A 17,478-nucleotide genomic window follows, 5' to 3' on the forward strand; every position below is an offset into this window, starting at 1 on the left:
CCCAGGATAGCAGGAGGCTCTTAAGTCAGGGAAACCTTGCAACTGATGTTTCCCCCCCACCTCTTCTTACAACACATAATGCATTAACATCCTAGTCCAACATCCTTTTGAAAGGCACACTCTTGCTCTCTGCTCCAGGGTTGTTGTTTTTTACTCTTTGGATTCACCCAATTATTCTTGCAGCTTCTGCTACAATTATTTCTAACTTATTTTCCCCACTTAGTTTCTCACTATCTATCCAGTGCCCTATCATATTCAATAATTTACTCAGCCTATAATTCTCAAGTGTAGAACAACACATGATGTAGAATACATCATCCACACCACCCTCAAAACCTGATTTCTTCCCATTGACATAGAGGCATTGATGATACAGTGCTTTTGTCTGCTAATTCTCATCTTATTGTTTTCTAGCTCTTACTTCTCTAGCTTACTTGTAAAGTAAGCTTTATTAACATTAGTCTAAATTTTGGAAAACAAATGGTGAGCCTAATCTCAAGTCCTCTGAATTCAAGTTCTTGGCTGGGACTGAGAATCCCAGGGTCCCAGAACCTATGAACTGGCCTAAAGCAGTCATTACACATTGAACGCAGGACTCTCTCACCCACCTGCATGCACTGGAACAGGAGAGTCATGATATTGCTCCGGGCCACAAGCTGCTCCACGTGACATCCCAGACCTTCAGCCAATCCACTCAGCAAGTCAAGAGCAACGATCATGAAATCTTTATCAGGAGCCTCATATTGGTCTGGGTGCTGACTATACATCTACGAATTTGAGAACAGAGAACCATTTACCTCAAAGAAAACACGAAGCCCCAACAAGCTTCACTGAGCAACAGTTTGAACAGGAACACTTGTGCTGTTAAAGCAAAGGGTAAGTTTCAGTTGCCTAGCCAATGGGAGGCTCATATGATGCTTAATGCTAGCTTTTGTTACTGTCAGTGATGGTTAATTCGCCCACATGTGATCCCCTTCTCTGTTCAACAGGCACCCAGTTTTCCAACACTTAAGTGTTATATAAAAAAAGGTAAAGGGACCCCTGACCATTAGGTCCAGTCGTGGACAACTCTGGGGTTGCGGCGCTCATCTCACTTTACTGGCCGAGGGAGCCAGCGTACAGCTTCCGGTTCATGTGGCCAGCATGACTAAACCGCTTTCTGGTGAACCAGAGCAGCGCACGGAAACGCTGTTTACCTTCCCGCCGGAGCAGTACCTATTTATCTACTTGTACTTTGACCTGCTTTCGAACTGCTAGGTGGGCAGGAGCTGGGACCAAGCAACGGGAGCTCACCCCGTTGCGGGGATTCGCACTGCTGACCGGCAAGCCCTGGGCTCTGTGCTTTAACCCACAGTGCCACCCGCGTCCTATAAGTGTTATATACAGCATAGTTAAAAAAGCAAAACCAAAAGACAACAGCCTATCCTACCATGGCTTGGGCAAGGGTCTTCTGCACAAGTGTCACACAACGCTGGTAGACAGGTTCACAGTATGGGAGGAAGCCGCTTTGGAGTGCAGTTGCTACAGATGACAAACACTGTAGAAATAACAGATAGCAACTCAAAAGACATGCATGGAGGACCACCTGGCATGCACATTGTCTTGCCCTTATTATCACTGAAACCATTTAACACAAAACCACTTAGCTGAGTCATGAAAGGCACAAGGAACAATTTGCCCCTTTCATGTGTTTATTTCAAGCAGCTAGAATTGTACATTAAGGACAAGGAGCCTGCCCAGGAACCAAAATGTCTATATTTCTCAACATGCAACAGTACATTTTTTGCTTAAATATACTTCCTGTCAGAAAGGGGGGGCATTGCCTTAGACTCAGAGCAGCATTGTAATTATGCCCAATAGAGCTTAGTTCTTTCAACTGAAGCATTAGAGCCCACCAAAGTTAATGGCTGGCCACTTACTTCTAAGAGAGGGAAAAGATCTTTGTCTTCATCCTTTAGCTCATTCCACTTCTGTATCAGCGGTGGCATCAGTTTTTGGATATATTCCTGGGTAAGAGAAGACCCGTTATGACCAGTTATGATCATGCTGTAGTCCCAGCCACTGCCAATATCACAAAGCGAGCCCAGAATACTTCAGAACTGAAAAACACTCAACATGTAGTTTCAGGATTCGAATGTCTTGTATTTTCATTGGTCATCACTGTTTCTGGGCTCACTGTGCAGATCCTGTCAGACCAGGACTACTACTATAATTCCAAAGAACCAGACTTCTGAGTGTTTCCCAACCACTCTGACCGGGGTATTATTTCAGAGAAAAATAATTTTGTCTGGAGAAGCAAAAAGGACTAGGGCTTGATAAATAGCAGCATTTATACCAAATACGAAAAAGCACAAACAGCATCAGTAGGAAAAACAATATTATGCTTGACAAATAAGACTACTAAGTATGTGTGCTTGACATTTCTTTGCCTTTTACCAATAATTATTTGTGTAGAAGCAGCACAAGATTAGTATTTTACCTCACTAGCGTTTACAGACTTACAGTTGCATAATAGCAAAGGAACCTGTAACAACTTCTACCTGCATGACACTAAAGTAACTTTTTGCAGTGTCACAGCATCATAGAAATCACTGATGTACCTTATTTCAAGTTAAGGCTCACATCACAACACTACTTTATTCTGTAGTCAATAATACAAAGTAGAAAAAAATGGAAAATTGTCTCATAACAGTTCCACCAAGTAGTTTTCCCTAATCATATATGGAACTACAATGCTGCCTTGTATCAAGTCAGACCACTGGGTTCACCTAACCAAATACTGTCTGCTCTTCCCAAGACCCTGGAGAGCTACCGACTTTGTTTTAATTGGCCGCGCCACCAGAGATCCTTTAATTTGAGATTTCCAAGATTGAGTGTGGGATTGTCTCCATAGAAAGAATGCTCTTCTGCCGAGTTGTATTTATTTGCTATGTTTATAACTTGACTTTCCTCCAAGGGGCAAAAGGCAGCCTATATGGTTCCTCCCTCTCCATTTTATTTTCACAAAAACTCTGAGATTGGCAAGAGTGGCCAGGTTCATCCAGGTTCATCGTATCTGAAGAAGTCTGCATGCACACGAAAGCTCATACCTATGACAAACTTAGTTGGTCTCTAAGGTGCTACTGGAAGGAATTTTTTAATTTTTTGTTTGGACTACGTCAGACCAACACGGCCACCTACCTATAACAGGTTCATCCAGTGAGCTTTGTGGCTGAGTGAGGATATGAACCCTAGTTCCTCACTTTATCCACTATGGCACACTGCCCTTTTATTATATGCTCTTCCTATCAGTAGTAATTTTAATTTATAAAATTATCCAATTTATATACTGATCGATTGTAAAAAAAACAACAACTTTAAATATAAAGTAGTACACACACAGCCTCAACAACAGTGAAATAAACATTTCTGGGCTTCCCTTCTCTAGACCTTCCACCTGCACTATCTTAGCACCAAGGAAACAATTTTGACAGTCAATTAGATTCTTATACTATCTCTTGGAATAGGGTACCTTTTTTGCTTCAGGTCTCCGAATGTACCACCAATCAAGGTTTATCGAGGAGAGGGATTACATGTGGTGTACATGTAGTTAAACTACAGTGGGTTTTGTTCATCACACTAATGAAGGAAAAACATTCACGTATTTGGACTGCCCTGCATTCAATAATTAGTTTAAGATTATGCTGACAGTATTTCACCCTAATGAGAAGAGGTAAAAGGACACAACCAGCCATGGTGATTAAATGCTAGCAGTTTCCACTGTTAATGCCAAAAAGAAGAATGCACATACCGGCTGGTTGAGGTGGTGCCCAACAGAATCAGCCAAGGTGCCAATTGCATCATACAGGATCAGCAGGTTCTTGTGCTGGTATTTCCCAAATGCAAAAACCAAAGTATCCAGAATGAAGCTGAGGTATGGGACAAGCTCTGTGCAGGCCTCTTCTTCAAGGGTGGCAAATGCACTAAAATTAAGGTTATAAGAAAAGAAAAAAGTGGTGGGCATGACCAAAGTGAAAGCAGCACCAGAAGCTGGAAAGATTGAAATCCACAGATGCCTGGATAATTTCTATCCTGGGCACTTAAGAGATCAGCACAAGAGTCAACTATAACCCTATGCCACTCTTTGATCTGAAGCATAAGGGAATTTCTCTGGGTCAGACAGTACGAATATATGAACTATCATTGCAGAGCTCAAATTTCAAGTTCTTCATCACATCCAGAGAAAACCTGAAGGGTGCAGGAGAGACGAGGAGTCTAAGAAGGGAAGATCTGTGGCTCAGAGATACTCTAGAATCTAGTCTGGTTCTAAGCTAGGAACAAGGTCTCAAGATGTGCATCAATTTTAAGGTACTCTTAAATTTTCACACATTATACCTGATCTAGATAGTCATAGCTTCTGTGTTTCGTTTTACCCAACTCAAATGCTTAACCATAACAGACCAAGATTCTGCAAAAGCACCCTGGGAAACACTCTACATTCAAGCAGAAATGGCCATAGATTGCAAGGAACCATCAGAAGAGAAGTATATTCAGGCCCTCTGCGCTCACACAATTTTGATAAACACACTTGTTCAAATGTGCATCAAGTGAAATGATGCCATGAGGAGGTTACCTGCAAGCAGCCTCCTGTACTCTCTTGTTGCTGTCAAGAATCCGTTTGAGCAGCTCTGTCATCAGAGGCTTGAGATACATGTCTGGGGGTTGGCTCACAACCCAGTGGGCATAACGGCTCAGGGTCCAGCAGGCAATGGAGCGCACTAGGGCCTTCTTGTCAGAGAGACATTGGATCAAGTGGGGAATCAATTCAGGGAGGTAGGGAACCATGCCCTGCATGCAGCCTAGAAATGCAAGAAAATACGTTCAGCATACTTTCTAGGCATATCAGAGGGCTGCCAATTCTTGTTCACATGAAGTTGCTGCCAATGCCTTCCCCTTTTTGCAAAATTCAAACCGCTGGTTTAAGTGATACAATTATAGAACTCACCTTCAGCAATGGCCCCTAGAACGAGGATTCCTGACTCCTTGATGACCCACTCGGGGTGGAAGAGTAGCCCCTTGAGCAGCGGGAGCAGGTGTGGGAGGAGCTCATCTCTGAAGACATTGGCCAAGACATCGAGGGCAGCAGCAGAGCATTTTCCTGTAGGAGACATGGGGCTATGTGGTAGAATCTGCACAGAACACCAGTAGGAAAGCTCTGGTCCATGAGCCAAATTAGGCCCATAAGGTCTCCCAATTTGGCCTGCAAAGTTGTTCTGGGTCAGTCTTGCCCAACTGTCATTCAACTGATAACAGACAGGTACAAGACAAATAAAACCACAGCTGCAAAAGAACACAGGAGGAACTTTGGAGTGCCTTATTGTTGTTTCTTTGCATTCCAGAACTTGCACTGTTTATGTTTGGGGCTGAATATGAGCCTCACTGCTCTGGGGTACAATTGGTTCCACTCCAGACCTCCCAGCTGGATTTCATTCCTCCTTATGCCACAGATGGTCATAAGGCAGAGGTGACTGACAAATCTGGTGAGTGGAGTCTTGGCCGCTATTTGATCCTGCTTTCCAGCATAAAGTGACTCCCTATGCATTGCACAGAGTAAACTCTTTGGGAACAGAGAGTCTTTTAGGGAAGAGACAAGCAGGAAAAAAGCACCCACTTTAGGATAAACATGCAAGGAAGAAAATATCTCTTAGGGGGTAAGAAAACCCCAAGCTGTGCAAGTCCAGCAACAAGAAGGACTATCTTTTTAACAAAAAACAAATTGGACCAATGAATAAGCTCCTTTGGTGTGTATCTTCTTCCCACATAAGAGTCTGAAGAATCAGGCCAATGGCCCATCTTGTCCAACATCCTGTTCTCACAGTGGCCAATCAGATGCTTGAGGACAGTCTACAAGCAGGATATAAGCACAACAACACTTTGCCCAACTGTGATTCCCAGCAATTGGTATTCAGAGGCATTTGCCCCATACCATCACAAATGAAAAGGAATGGTATCATGTCAGTTAAGTGCCCAATGCTCCACTCTACTAGCTCCAGGCACCCTTATAGTTGGCACTTTCCCATCTCAAAAGCACTGCCCAACTCTTCCCCTACTCACTCAGATTCCAGTCAGATAGCGTGTCATCGTCATCATCCTCATCCTCTCCATCTTCATCATCCTGTAACCGTTCCTCCTCATGCTGCAGGGTAACCGTGCGTGATTTGTGGAAACGAGGCTTGATATCCTGCTCACTGTCAGGGATGGCTTCGTCCTCTTCCACATCACCCTGATATTGAGTAGAGGGAGCACATGGAAGGCCATTTAATACTGTGTCTCTTCTGCCAGGGAAATGAGCTCTTGCAAAACAGTACAATATATTTCTTGTTCTGGGCGGGATAGAATGTTACTTAATGCCAAAATAAACCCTGGTAAAGAACAATACCTTCCAGTCCTCTTGGGACTCTTCACATCATGCATCCATGGATCAGACAGGACGAATACAAAAACCCATCACAGTTGTCAGGCTGAAGGTTATGCATCATTTCCAAGAATGCATGTGCTTGCCCACTGACTTGGGAAAAGTGAGACTGGCCCTGACTTATACTAAATGGGGCAAAACATAGTTAAAGTCACTAGGGGTATTTTGGAGCCAAGAAACTCAGAAAAAGTGTTTTAACTCAGCTGATCAAACCCATAACCCTAGTCTGTAATCTTAGGAAGAACTTTCCTTATAAAGACATATTCAGTCAGCATATAGGTGCGGCTCATGATGGAACTTGCAGAAGTTCCAGTGAAAGCCCTCAGCACCACAGACCCAGCTTCAGTAGAACAACTAGTACATTTAAAATGCCAGCTATATATGAAGGGGATGGGTAGACTCTCAGTATGCTCAATTTTAGGAATAGGACAAGGAATGGAATGAGGCTCCTCAACTATCAGAACTGAAAGGGCAAAGTTTCCTTGTTGTGGAAGATTTGCCAACCATACTGCCATGCACTGTGCCTGTAAGGATGGTCAGCAGCAAGAGTGGTGTAAAGATGAATGAAATTCTAGATAATACAACACAGAATCCTTTTCACTTGTTATGCTCAGTAAACAGGTTGCGGCTGAGGAATGTAAAACCCAGAAGGTGGAAATATATATTATATTAAATGCTAAGTTGGAAACAAATACCTTTAACAATATGATGTCAATTTCAGAATACTTCATTCCGTTCACCAAAATTGGAATCAATCTGTTAAGGAGGAGAAAAAGTGATTCACCAACTGGGTTCTGGGGCAAGAATGACGTAGACCACAGTAAGTGCTGAAGTTAATCATTGCCAAATAGGAGCAGTAATGTCTTTGTGCATGTGGAGGTGGCATTTCAGGAGCTTCTGACTTTTCAGATAATGCCCCCTACAATGCAGATTTCCTTGCAGCAAGCAAGCATTTACACACTGCTTAGAGTAAGTGCCACTACTGCCAGAAAGAAAAAGCCCAACAGTAATTTATAATCTATGCAATCCCACGCCCACAAAGTTGTGGCTAGCACAAAATGCTATTCTCTGCTGCCAAGTTGGAAAGAGAAACAGGTACTCTGGGCACGCAACAAGTATGCACAGCAACTCCATAGCAGCCACCTTTCCCTTGAACTCCTCTTCCATTTTAAAAATCCCTTTCTGTCCCAGCTCTGAATGCTCAGTCATACTGCACGTATCTGGCAATTCTCCCCAACTTTGCAGTAATGATGAACTGCAGAAAAAACAGAACTGAAGGAATGTTGAAGGGCTCTACATCTCTAACTTGGAAGAGCCCTGTACTGTACTAGATTCACTAGATAGACTATAAGCATATATGCTTAAAATATGAAAGTAAAGATAAAGCTCAGCTGAGCAAAACTAGCTTAGCAACATGCCAGCTTTTGTCTTAATTTGTTTTTGCACAAAGCTACAGCCGAAGAAACATGCAATAATACCATGCGCATGGAGAATGGACATGCAGATGCCCAAGCCCCTTCAAATCTATTAAGTCTAAGATATCCAGGAGTCTCACTGCCCTATTGTACATAAAAAATGTACAATACACATGTACAAATGCACAATATACATAAAAATGTAAGGCTGCTTGTCATGCTGCATTTTGCATGGCAGCCAGCATGGTGAAAGAACATCAAGCAGGCAAGCAGCATGGGTGGCAGGTGGCCCAGATGAGCTATTTAACGAAGTGGGGAAGGTGCTTCAGAATAGTTTGCTAAAGCATCTCCCCTTCCCTTAAAAGGGGGTGGGGCTAAGGTCTAAAGGGATGGAGATTGGTCAGGTGTAAAGGAAGGAGGAATTGGATTGGTGGAGGATCAAGAAAAGGGTTGGTGAATGGAGCAAGCAGGGGTGGCAGCCCCTAGCCATGACTTAAGTCAGGGGTCCCCAGACTACGGCCCGGGGGCCGGATGCGGCCCAATTGGCCTGCCAATCCGGCCCGCGACGACCCCCGCTGCCCTTATGGCGCGCAGCGCGGCAGCGCTCTTCCGGGTCAGGGAAAAAGCGCCCCAAATCCTTTGTGCGCATGCGTATGGGCCTCTCCCGACCCAGAAGAGGTCATTTCTGGTGCACCTCCGGGTCGGGGGAGGCCCATACGCATGCGCACAACAGATTTTCGGCGCTTTTTCCACCCTGGAAGCGCACTCCCCCGCCCGCCGGCCCGCACAGGCGCGCGCTCCCCCGTCCTCCGGCCCACCGCGCGATCGGCGCGGTGGGAACCGGCCCAAACGCCGGTAAGTCTGGGGACCCCTGACTTAAGTCAACCAGGAAGCAAAGTAAACCTGGGCTTCAAAGCATGCAACTTAGAATGCTAGTACTGCAGAGGCAAAGCTACTCACTGCACCAGGTGTGAAGAGAGCACTTCCTTGCAGATGGGTTGTTCAGCCAGGGTCAACCAGAATTCACACGCTTCCAGCGCCACATTCTCATCACTATCCTGGGTCCTCTGTAACATGTACTGGAAGGAAACAAGAGGACCAACATGTAACTTTGGCTCAGAGACAGCTACTGCCTTTGCTGCACCTGTCTCACAGAGTGATGACGTTTACCATCAAAATGCAGCAGCATTTTGCTTTGACCTGCCAGGTCAGTGGCATCAATTCATGAAGTAAACCCTCCACCGAACAAGTGGCATAATTATGCCTACTCAGTCACAGTATTGACCCACTAACATGGAATGCTACCAAGAGATGAAATGCCAAATCAGCTCCCATCACCTTCAGGCAGACTTGGTGGCACTTCTAGATATATCATTTAGAGTCCTAGTGGCTGAAACAAACAAAGACAAGGCAGCATTTTAAGAGGACCTGCTCCGTAGAAATAAGACTCTTACCTGGATGATACTATGCATGTGAGGGATCAGTCGATCAATCCGCACCTCTAGCAGCATCACCAGTGCTCGGCAAACATTCTTTCGAACCTCAGGATCTTCATCTACTGCCAGAGCAAACAGGTGCTGCCAAGAGCAGGCAGAGTTAACATTCACACACAAAAGAATTTGGCTAAGAATCAAACACCATCCCCTTCAACGGGCACAAACCAGTGCCTTCCAACACAGAGATGGTTCTGCTAGACTTGCTGCAGCTTGGCCAGACAGCAGAGAAGCATTATGCTCAGGGCTCTTGTGCCAATAAATACACAAATGTGCTTATTTTGCATGTGAACTCTTAGGTTCTCTGCAAGCTTAGTATTTTTGGCAAGTGGAGGTGTGGTAACAAAATGACACACAGTTAGTAGACAATTGGTGTATAGAAGACTGAACACAACCAAAAAGCATACGAAGTAGAGAGGACCAACTATATGTTCTAGCCTATGAACATTTTGAGGTTTTTACAGACACTGCCTGCACATATGCAAGTGCAGAGGTAGCACAATACAACAGAAACATTGGTCTCAGGAAGCATAAGCTAGGGCCATACTATGTTTGACTAGGCCTGAAGCGAAGGAGTATGTTGGTGTTAAGAACCAGATACCTTTCTCTCTGTACTGGAGCCTGTATTTCCTAAGGCTGCCTCTGGCCATGGATATGTTACTGCAGTAGAAAGAAGTCACTGAGACAGAGAAAGCTTAGGATGCAAGTGTTAAAAATCCTTATCTTCCCTTTTTTAAAAAAATCTTATTAAGACTGGACAAAAACTTTAAGATCTGGCACTCCCTACATTTACAAAAGGTGGCAAAATGCAGATATTACTAGGGCTGCAGAGGAAAAACTGGCCTAAAAAAATAAAATACATTAAAATGAGCAAACAGTTGAGAAGATTCAAAGTCATTGTGCTAGGCAAACTGTGATCTGGGGAATTCAGGAATTTCTAGGATCATATTAGGTGTTTCCTCAAGGAGGTTGATCAACAAATTATGGATACATTTCTCTGAAAAACTGCTCAACTGCTCCAGTCAACTTTCCCTGCCACTATGCAGCTACAGGGGAGCACTTTCAGTAAAGCACTTTGTTCTTAGGGCAACAATGAGGCCAAAGGGGTCTGGCGAGGGCAATGAGTGAACTAGTGTATACCCTAGAACATTATGCAGGATCTATAAATGCACAGAGGTCAGTGGCAAACATTCAAGAATGTCTTGGTAGACCAGCTAACATCAAGAGCATCCCTTACAGGTATTAAGTCCCATAACTCTGTGCCTAATAAACAAACAGTCATGGACTGTGATGCTCCAGCTTTCAAGAACCACCACTGGACAAGAGAAATCCATCTCACCTCAATGAAGGTGTCTATGTTATCCATCAAGGCCTGGGCCCTTTCCATGATGAACTGGTTAACACATGCAATAGCATGGGACCTAAAGAGACAGTAAAGACAGCTGAAACCACTTGACCAAGCAATTGCTACTTACCTCCAATAAGTGAACATCAATGCATTCTGTTAGCTTAATTGCAGTTTTTTCTAGGTACCAAGGAACAGTTTTGCAGTGTAAACAAGCCAAAATTCAACATTTGTGTCAATTTTAATTTCTGACTTGAAACCACCTATACAACACCTCATTAAAAATCAAATGCAGAAGCCAGCAACCAAGATTGCAGCAGACATTCATGTGCCAAAGGCCTGAGCAATATATATGACTTCTGCATTTAAATGCCAACAATGCATGGGACAGATGCACTTGTCCAGGGAGGTAGTTACACAATTGGGGCACTGCTATGAAAAAGGTCCTTTCACAAGTCACCATTGCATTGGCCAGATTCACTGGTGGGACCAACAACAGGGCTTCCCCCATAGACCTCAATTAATGGGTTGGCAGGATAGGGAACATTTTATTGCCTTTTACATTTCCATCTCTAATTGGAACTGAATTACTGGAGACGTAGGACTGGTTAAGACAGATTTATCTATCTATCTATCTGGCCAAGAACAAGCCTTTTGCCCATGTGCTTCCTCCCCATTACTCTGGAATCCAATACTCCCAGGGTTTATTAAGCCAGTTTCCAATTACATCTCAACATGAAAAGTGCAGTTTAATCAATTACAATTCAGGACATGAAACCAGCATCAGATTAGGCTTTCATATTTTGGTTTACAGGCAGAGATTCAGTTATAACTGGAAACTGTGGGTTAATTAACCCTGCAAATATTCTGATGCAAGAAAGGAAGAAGGTGGGGTAGAGCAGTGTTTCTCAACCAGTGTGCCTCCAGATGTTTTGGGACTACAACTCCCATCATTCCTGACCTCTGGTCTTGCTAGCTAGGGATGATGGGAGTTGTAGTCCCAAAACATCTGGAGGCACACTGGTTGAGAAACACTGGGGTAGAGGAAGGGGGATGTGGGCACAAGAACTAGGCCCCAAAGTCTAATCAATCATGCCCTATTTGACTCATGTCTGAACTAAGCCATTATGCTTCTTAGTCAATTATTTGTTTGTGGGGTTTTTGGCCAGTTATGTTTTATTATTACTACAATAAGGACCAGGGCTGTCTCGAGCAGGTCAGGCGCCCTGGCGCTGAGGCGTGGAGATCGCTCTGGCGCCCCCGCCCTCGCAGCACGGCTTCGTCGTGCAGCGCCCCCCCTTGCCGGCCCGGTGCCCTGGCGCCCCGCACCACCGGGAGTGCACCTAGAGCCGGGCCTGATAAGGACTGCATACAAATAGAAAATCTATTTACAATAAAAAATTAAATTATATACAGTATACAGCTATCAACCACACTTCCAAAAGTAAAGGATGCCACCTTACAATAAACCTTTCTTTACATGACAATTTTGCAATTTGGCCAAGTCTGTCAAACCATTCTTTAGCCTGCATAAGGAGGGCAACTCCACCACATGTACAATATTCAACAAGAGCACATCCTTCTCAATTTTTGGAGCACAGGACAAGAATCAGTAGCATAGCCGCTACATACCTAATCTTGGGGCTGCAATGCTTGAAAAACTGGAGGAACTTTGGAATCATAACATTTAGAGGCCGGTTGAGAGCATCACTGTCCAGGAGCTCAGCAGAATCTTCACAGATCTTCTGTAAGGCACCAAAAGCTCCCTAGAGAAATAGAAATAGTCGCCACCAAATATGTGAGGTTAGGAAACCGGCAAAGTGCATCTGAGCATTTATATCTGACAATGGTAGCTAGACTTTCAATGCTCAAATTGCTCTTCTGGCATGAGCTGCATTCATTTGGAGGTCTATGCCAAAGGAAAGCCATCTAAGTGACAGACTGCCAATTTGAAAGAACGTGTTGTCCTCCTACCCTCAGCCAGACTTCCTACGCAACAGTCTGATATATGCCAACTAATTGCCTAAATAGCTAGGGATGCTACAAGAGATGTAGCAATAGGATTGTTTTTAAAGAGAAAAAGCCTATCTAAAGAAAAAATGATGGCGGCAGGTTTGGCTGGGGGCTAGAATATTCCTGGAACAGGGTGGGGAACTTCAAGTTTCAATTTCAAGTTGAAAAGGAAATTGGCTATAGATTAATAATCTCTGACCTCACCCTTAGAACACAGCTCAAAATTGCTCCCTTTTCATACACCCTACCTTATCCACCCAGATTAATTCAGGGTTCTTACTGGGTTAATGACAAATTGGTGCATGACAATAACAGTGGAGCAGCAGTGCTATTTGGATGCCATTGTGCACAGCAAGAACACTTATGTCATATGAAAATTACAACTCTCAGGCTAGGTGAATAGCCACCTAGTAATAAACAGTTTTATTTAATAAAAACGTCTTAAAATTCACATTTAACCACTTAAGGATATGCTCCTACACACACACACACACACACAATTTCATTGTATTACTATATTAACATACCTCCTTCAAGAGTAAACTAACTCTCTCTCAAAACACTCCTTCTATTGGAAAGAGGCTTCCAATAGAAACACTATACTAATATATAATTATATATTAAAACAAACCAGTAACCAACAAAATCAACAGCCAACACAGTGGCAAAATTCAATAAAACTCTTTCAAATAAAAGCCACTGAAAAAGGGCAGGTTTTCAGATCTTTCCAAAAGGTCTGCACAGTGTTAATAGTCTGGTGGAACCCAACTGGCAAAGAATTCCAAAGCTGTGGGGCCACGATGGAAAATGTGCTCTCTGTTGCTCTCTCATACTAACCAATTTAATTACTCTTGGTGTGGGGCAAGCAAGAAGGGCCTCCAATGCTGAACTCAAACAGTGAGTAGGTTGGTACAGGTGTAGGCAGACTTTCAAATATATGGGATCCAAACCATTTAAGGTTTTAAAGATCACAACCAGTGTTACAAACTCAGATATTTAAGCTAGGTGCCAAATGGCTCCTTGAACCAGGGTTAGTTGCCATTTGGGGGTCAGACAGCTTCAAAGTTGTATTTTTCAATATGACTTTTTGCTTAAATTCATTCTGATTGTGCACATGGAATAAAACAAATAGAATTCTACAGAACATGTTGCTATTGTGTGAAAACAGTCAAGATCCAAGGATCCCCAGACATGCACCTCCATCCTGGTGTCTGGGCATCTTCACTTGGATGCAAGTGGCCAATAGCCAGGTGCAAAATGTTCCTGGCACCTGGTGAATTTCAAACACTGATCACAACCCCTGATCTAAACTTTCTAACTACCAAATACAGAAGAACAGTTTTGTTGGCACTGTTTACCCTCTTATGATCCTAGGCATGAGATTTGCCAATGGTCCCTTGAAGGATAGGTTCAGTCCTTTGAAAACAGTCTATCATGGGTTCTTCTACTATAGATGTTATCAAGGGGTTATCGAAAGCATAATTTAGCTCCTTAAGAGAATCTTCTTTAAATGGTCTAATAAATCAATTACTGAACAGTTGGCAATATATCTGTAATATTTCTTAGATTTGTAAAGATGGTTAGTTCTTAGCTTCTCAGTTTTAATAACGCATAATTGGTTCTACTATACTAATTTTGTACTACTTTATATTTTGTACTTCTGTTTAATGGTTGTAATCAACATAAAGGATATAACCAGCACTTTAACTGGGCTCAGAAATGCTTCAGTAACCAATACTGCTGGTACAGTAATGGTGTTACATGAGCCAAATGCCTAGCTCTTAGCAGAACTCAGTCAGTCACATTCTGGACCAGCTGAAGTTTCTGAATAGGCTTTAATGACATCTTCACAAAGAACATATTGCAGCAGTCCAAGCCAGATATGACTAGAGCATGAATAACTCAGCCACGGCCCAGTTTGTCCAGCTAGGACTGCAAGCTGGCATACCAGTCTAGCTTGTAAAGCATATTCCTGGATACCACTGCCACCTGAGCTTTCCCAGCCAGGGCTAAGGCCACGACAGTGCTCAACCTGCACACTTAGCAATGCAACTCCATCTAGAAGCAGTTGTAAACCAGCTTCTGGAGAACCACCCTACCTATAGTACCCATGTCTTATGTGGATTTAGCTTGAGCTTTGTTCACCCTCAGCCACCCCAGAATCACCTCCAAACACCAGTTCAGAATTTCAACAGCCTCCCTAGGATCAGAAGATGGAAATAAGAGGTAGAACTGGACATAATTTGCATACCGATGACACTGTAGCCCAACCCCCCACATGACCTCTCCCAACAATTTCATGTAGGTGTCAAACAGAAGTGGGACAAAATGGACCCTTAAACCAACAGCCATGGGGTACAGCAGAAGTTCTCCGGGACCACCTTCTGGAGCTATACCCCCAGAAAGGATGAGAACCCATATAAAGCTGTCTCTTAAGCCTAACCCTGAGAAATGGTCCAGAAGGATACCATGGTCAACAGTACCGAAAGCTGCTGAGAGATTCAGGAGAACCAACAGAGTAGCAGTCTCTTACCTGTGACTCTATGAGACTTACATCAGAGTAGACATGCATAGGATTGGGATGCAAATTACATTACAGTAGTAAGTTGTGGTACAAGATTGCTGTGCTATAGCCAGTCATGCTAACAAAAATTGGAACACACTCTTATATAGAGCACATACTCTATAGCTTCTTTTCCCACATGAGACTCCCAAGACTATAAATTCTAGCACAATTACTTACACAATCTTGTTGCCTATTATCAATTATTAACCTATTGCAATTAAACTCACTTCACATGTATTGTAGTCCTCAGAGTTGAGCAGGTTGCAAAGTTGGGGCAGAAGTTCTGGCCACATCTGCAGCTCCCCTTTGGAAGCAATGGTGGTAATAAGAATACCTACCAAGAGAAAGAACAGGCTGCATTTCAACATCACATCACATCACAAGCCCAGTTTAACTTCTTGTACCCAACGACTCTCCCTTGAACTTTCAAAAGCAACAGAATTTAATACTTCGGACCCAAACTAGGCTCTACGAGATGCTTCTACCAATCGTACTGAACTCACTGACACCTATCAGTCTTAGAAAGCAAGCAACAGTTGGTATCTCTAAGTAATTCAAAAGTTAATTGTGTATGTCCTTCCCACAAGCATGTATATTTTGCTTATTTGGTTTGAGGAAGTCAAGAAACAGGAAAAAAGAGAATACTTTGCAGCTTACACACGCATATTTGCTACGAGACAGACACCCTTCACCGCCCATCATAGTCCTATGTCAACCTTCCCACCTCTACACTCAGCTTGCTTCACCATGTTCATGAGCATCATCTACTATTTATATATGCACCTACTCAAAAAGTTAGTACAATTCCCACTCACTTACTTGAATTAACTGCAAGTAAGAGCAGCATCTGCTATTAAGAGACTTATCTCTCATTGAGAATATAAACAGCACTTAAAACACTAATGTAACTCTCTTCCCACCCTGCAAATGCTTTGCCCAGTGTAGGAATACAAACACTACTCAGGAAAACACTTTCAACTTCCTTGAAAAAACACAAACACATGCTTCCCCCAATCCCTGCCACCCTTTCTCCAGTACTCACCAATGGTAGCTCTAATAAGAGAGGAAGCATCCCCAATGTTGTTAAGACATTCTTGCTTAATGAACTCAGCAACAGGTTGGGGGAAGCTCTGGTAATGAGCCTTCACATTATTTTTCAGGATCAAACCACTCAGAGAACGAGTTGGCTCATCTGTTTAGAAAGATTTTGGGGGAAAGAAATTAATTCTCTAAGACCCAGTATACTGTACACAGGAAGGTACAAAAAAAACACAAAAAACCCAGCCCCACAGTAATAATGGTTACCTGAGCAGAGATGCAGGGGGGAAATGAGGATCACTAGATATTCCTTGATTATCATGAACTAAAGCAGTAATGCAATCATTCAATAGGATGTTACTCATGAACTTCTTCCACACCTATCTTGTACAAGCATTTTAGATATTTACATCATTTCTATTGTGCTTTATATAAAACCCCTTGCAGCAGGTTTTTGGCATGTGCAGGAGAGATGTTAGTTCCATAGTGTGAGCCAAAGTTCATTCCACTCACACACAGGCACTGGTTGACCCATAAAGCTCTTAAGGAAGTTTGATACAGATTTTGTTACATTGATGTGGATTATTTCCATTCACTAGATCTGAACAAGCGTTATGCATTCCCCCCCCCCCCCCAATACTACATACTGTGGTTCCTTAGCATTTTTAGAACTGTATGGGAATAAAAATAATGCTCCACTTTGTTGCAATTAAATTTTTATGATCCTCATTTGTTGACACCTGGATATGCTGCAGGTATGCTATTTCTATTCAGACACACTCACAGTAGCACTCTTCTACCCCCCTGGCCAAAGTGAGTTGCAATGGGATGCTTCTGTAGGACCTGTCCCCCCTAAAATCCAGCAGTGGAGAGACTTCAGCCCATAGGCCTATTTAGGCCTACCAGGCCTCACCATTTTTCCCAAGAGGTCATCTTCGCCAAGCCACATCTTCACCAAGCCACAGCTGGGCCAAAAGGTGACTTGCAGGCACCGCCCACCAGCTCATCCAAAGTACCTACAAAGCCTTGTTGCACAATCCTGTCTATCAGCTGATTTACAGGAGCTTACAGAGCACAGGATATGTAGTGATCCAAATAATTTCATTTCTTTGGGCATGGCTAAAAAGCAGTTAAAAACTGGACACATCTGGTCA

The 17,478-nt window shown here is 43.3% G+C and overlaps 1 protein-coding gene and 1 non-coding gene across 3 annotated transcripts in view; both read right to left on the reverse strand.

Moving 5' to 3' along the window:
* The window catches only part of TNPO2 (transportin 2), a 32,793-nt gene that overhangs the window by 11,511 nt on the left and 3,804 nt on the right, over window positions 1-17,478 (reverse strand). For both annotated transcript variants that reach the window (XM_035104910.3, XM_060271746.2), the window contains exons 4-17: window positions 16,329-16,478; window positions 15,514-15,620; window positions 12,340-12,473; window positions 10,702-10,783; window positions 9,324-9,446; window positions 8,830-8,948; window positions 7,150-7,210; window positions 6,094-6,262; window positions 4,985-5,137; window positions 4,613-4,838; window positions 3,791-3,962; window positions 1,920-2,006; window positions 1,430-1,537; window positions 609-767 (exon numbers count right to left, since the gene is read on the reverse strand). In XM_035104910.3, the coding sequence (XP_034960801.1) occupies window positions 609-767; window positions 1,430-1,537; window positions 1,920-2,006; window positions 3,791-3,962; window positions 4,613-4,838; window positions 4,985-5,137; window positions 6,094-6,262; window positions 7,150-7,210; window positions 8,830-8,948; window positions 9,324-9,446; window positions 10,702-10,783; window positions 12,340-12,473; window positions 15,514-15,620; window positions 16,329-16,478 (1,850 nt within the window). The remainder of the gene's footprint in view (window positions 1-608; window positions 768-1,429; window positions 1,538-1,919; window positions 2,007-3,790; window positions 3,963-4,612; window positions 4,839-4,984; window positions 5,138-6,093; window positions 6,263-7,149; window positions 7,211-8,829; window positions 8,949-9,323; window positions 9,447-10,701; window positions 10,784-12,339; window positions 12,474-15,513; window positions 15,621-16,328; window positions 16,479-17,478) is intronic.
* LOC118081650 (small nucleolar RNA SNORD41) lies at window positions 4,150-4,220 on the reverse strand. The gene has a single exon (XR_004692117.1). It is a non-coding gene; the product is annotated as a small nucleolar RNA SNORD41 (small nucleolar RNA).

Source organism: Zootoca vivipara, chromosome 2, assembly GCF_965207765.1.
Source record: "Zootoca vivipara chromosome 2, rZooViv2.hap1.1, whole genome shotgun sequence".
Lineage (NCBI taxonomy): Eukaryota > Metazoa > Chordata > Lepidosauria > Squamata > Lacertidae > Zootoca > Zootoca vivipara.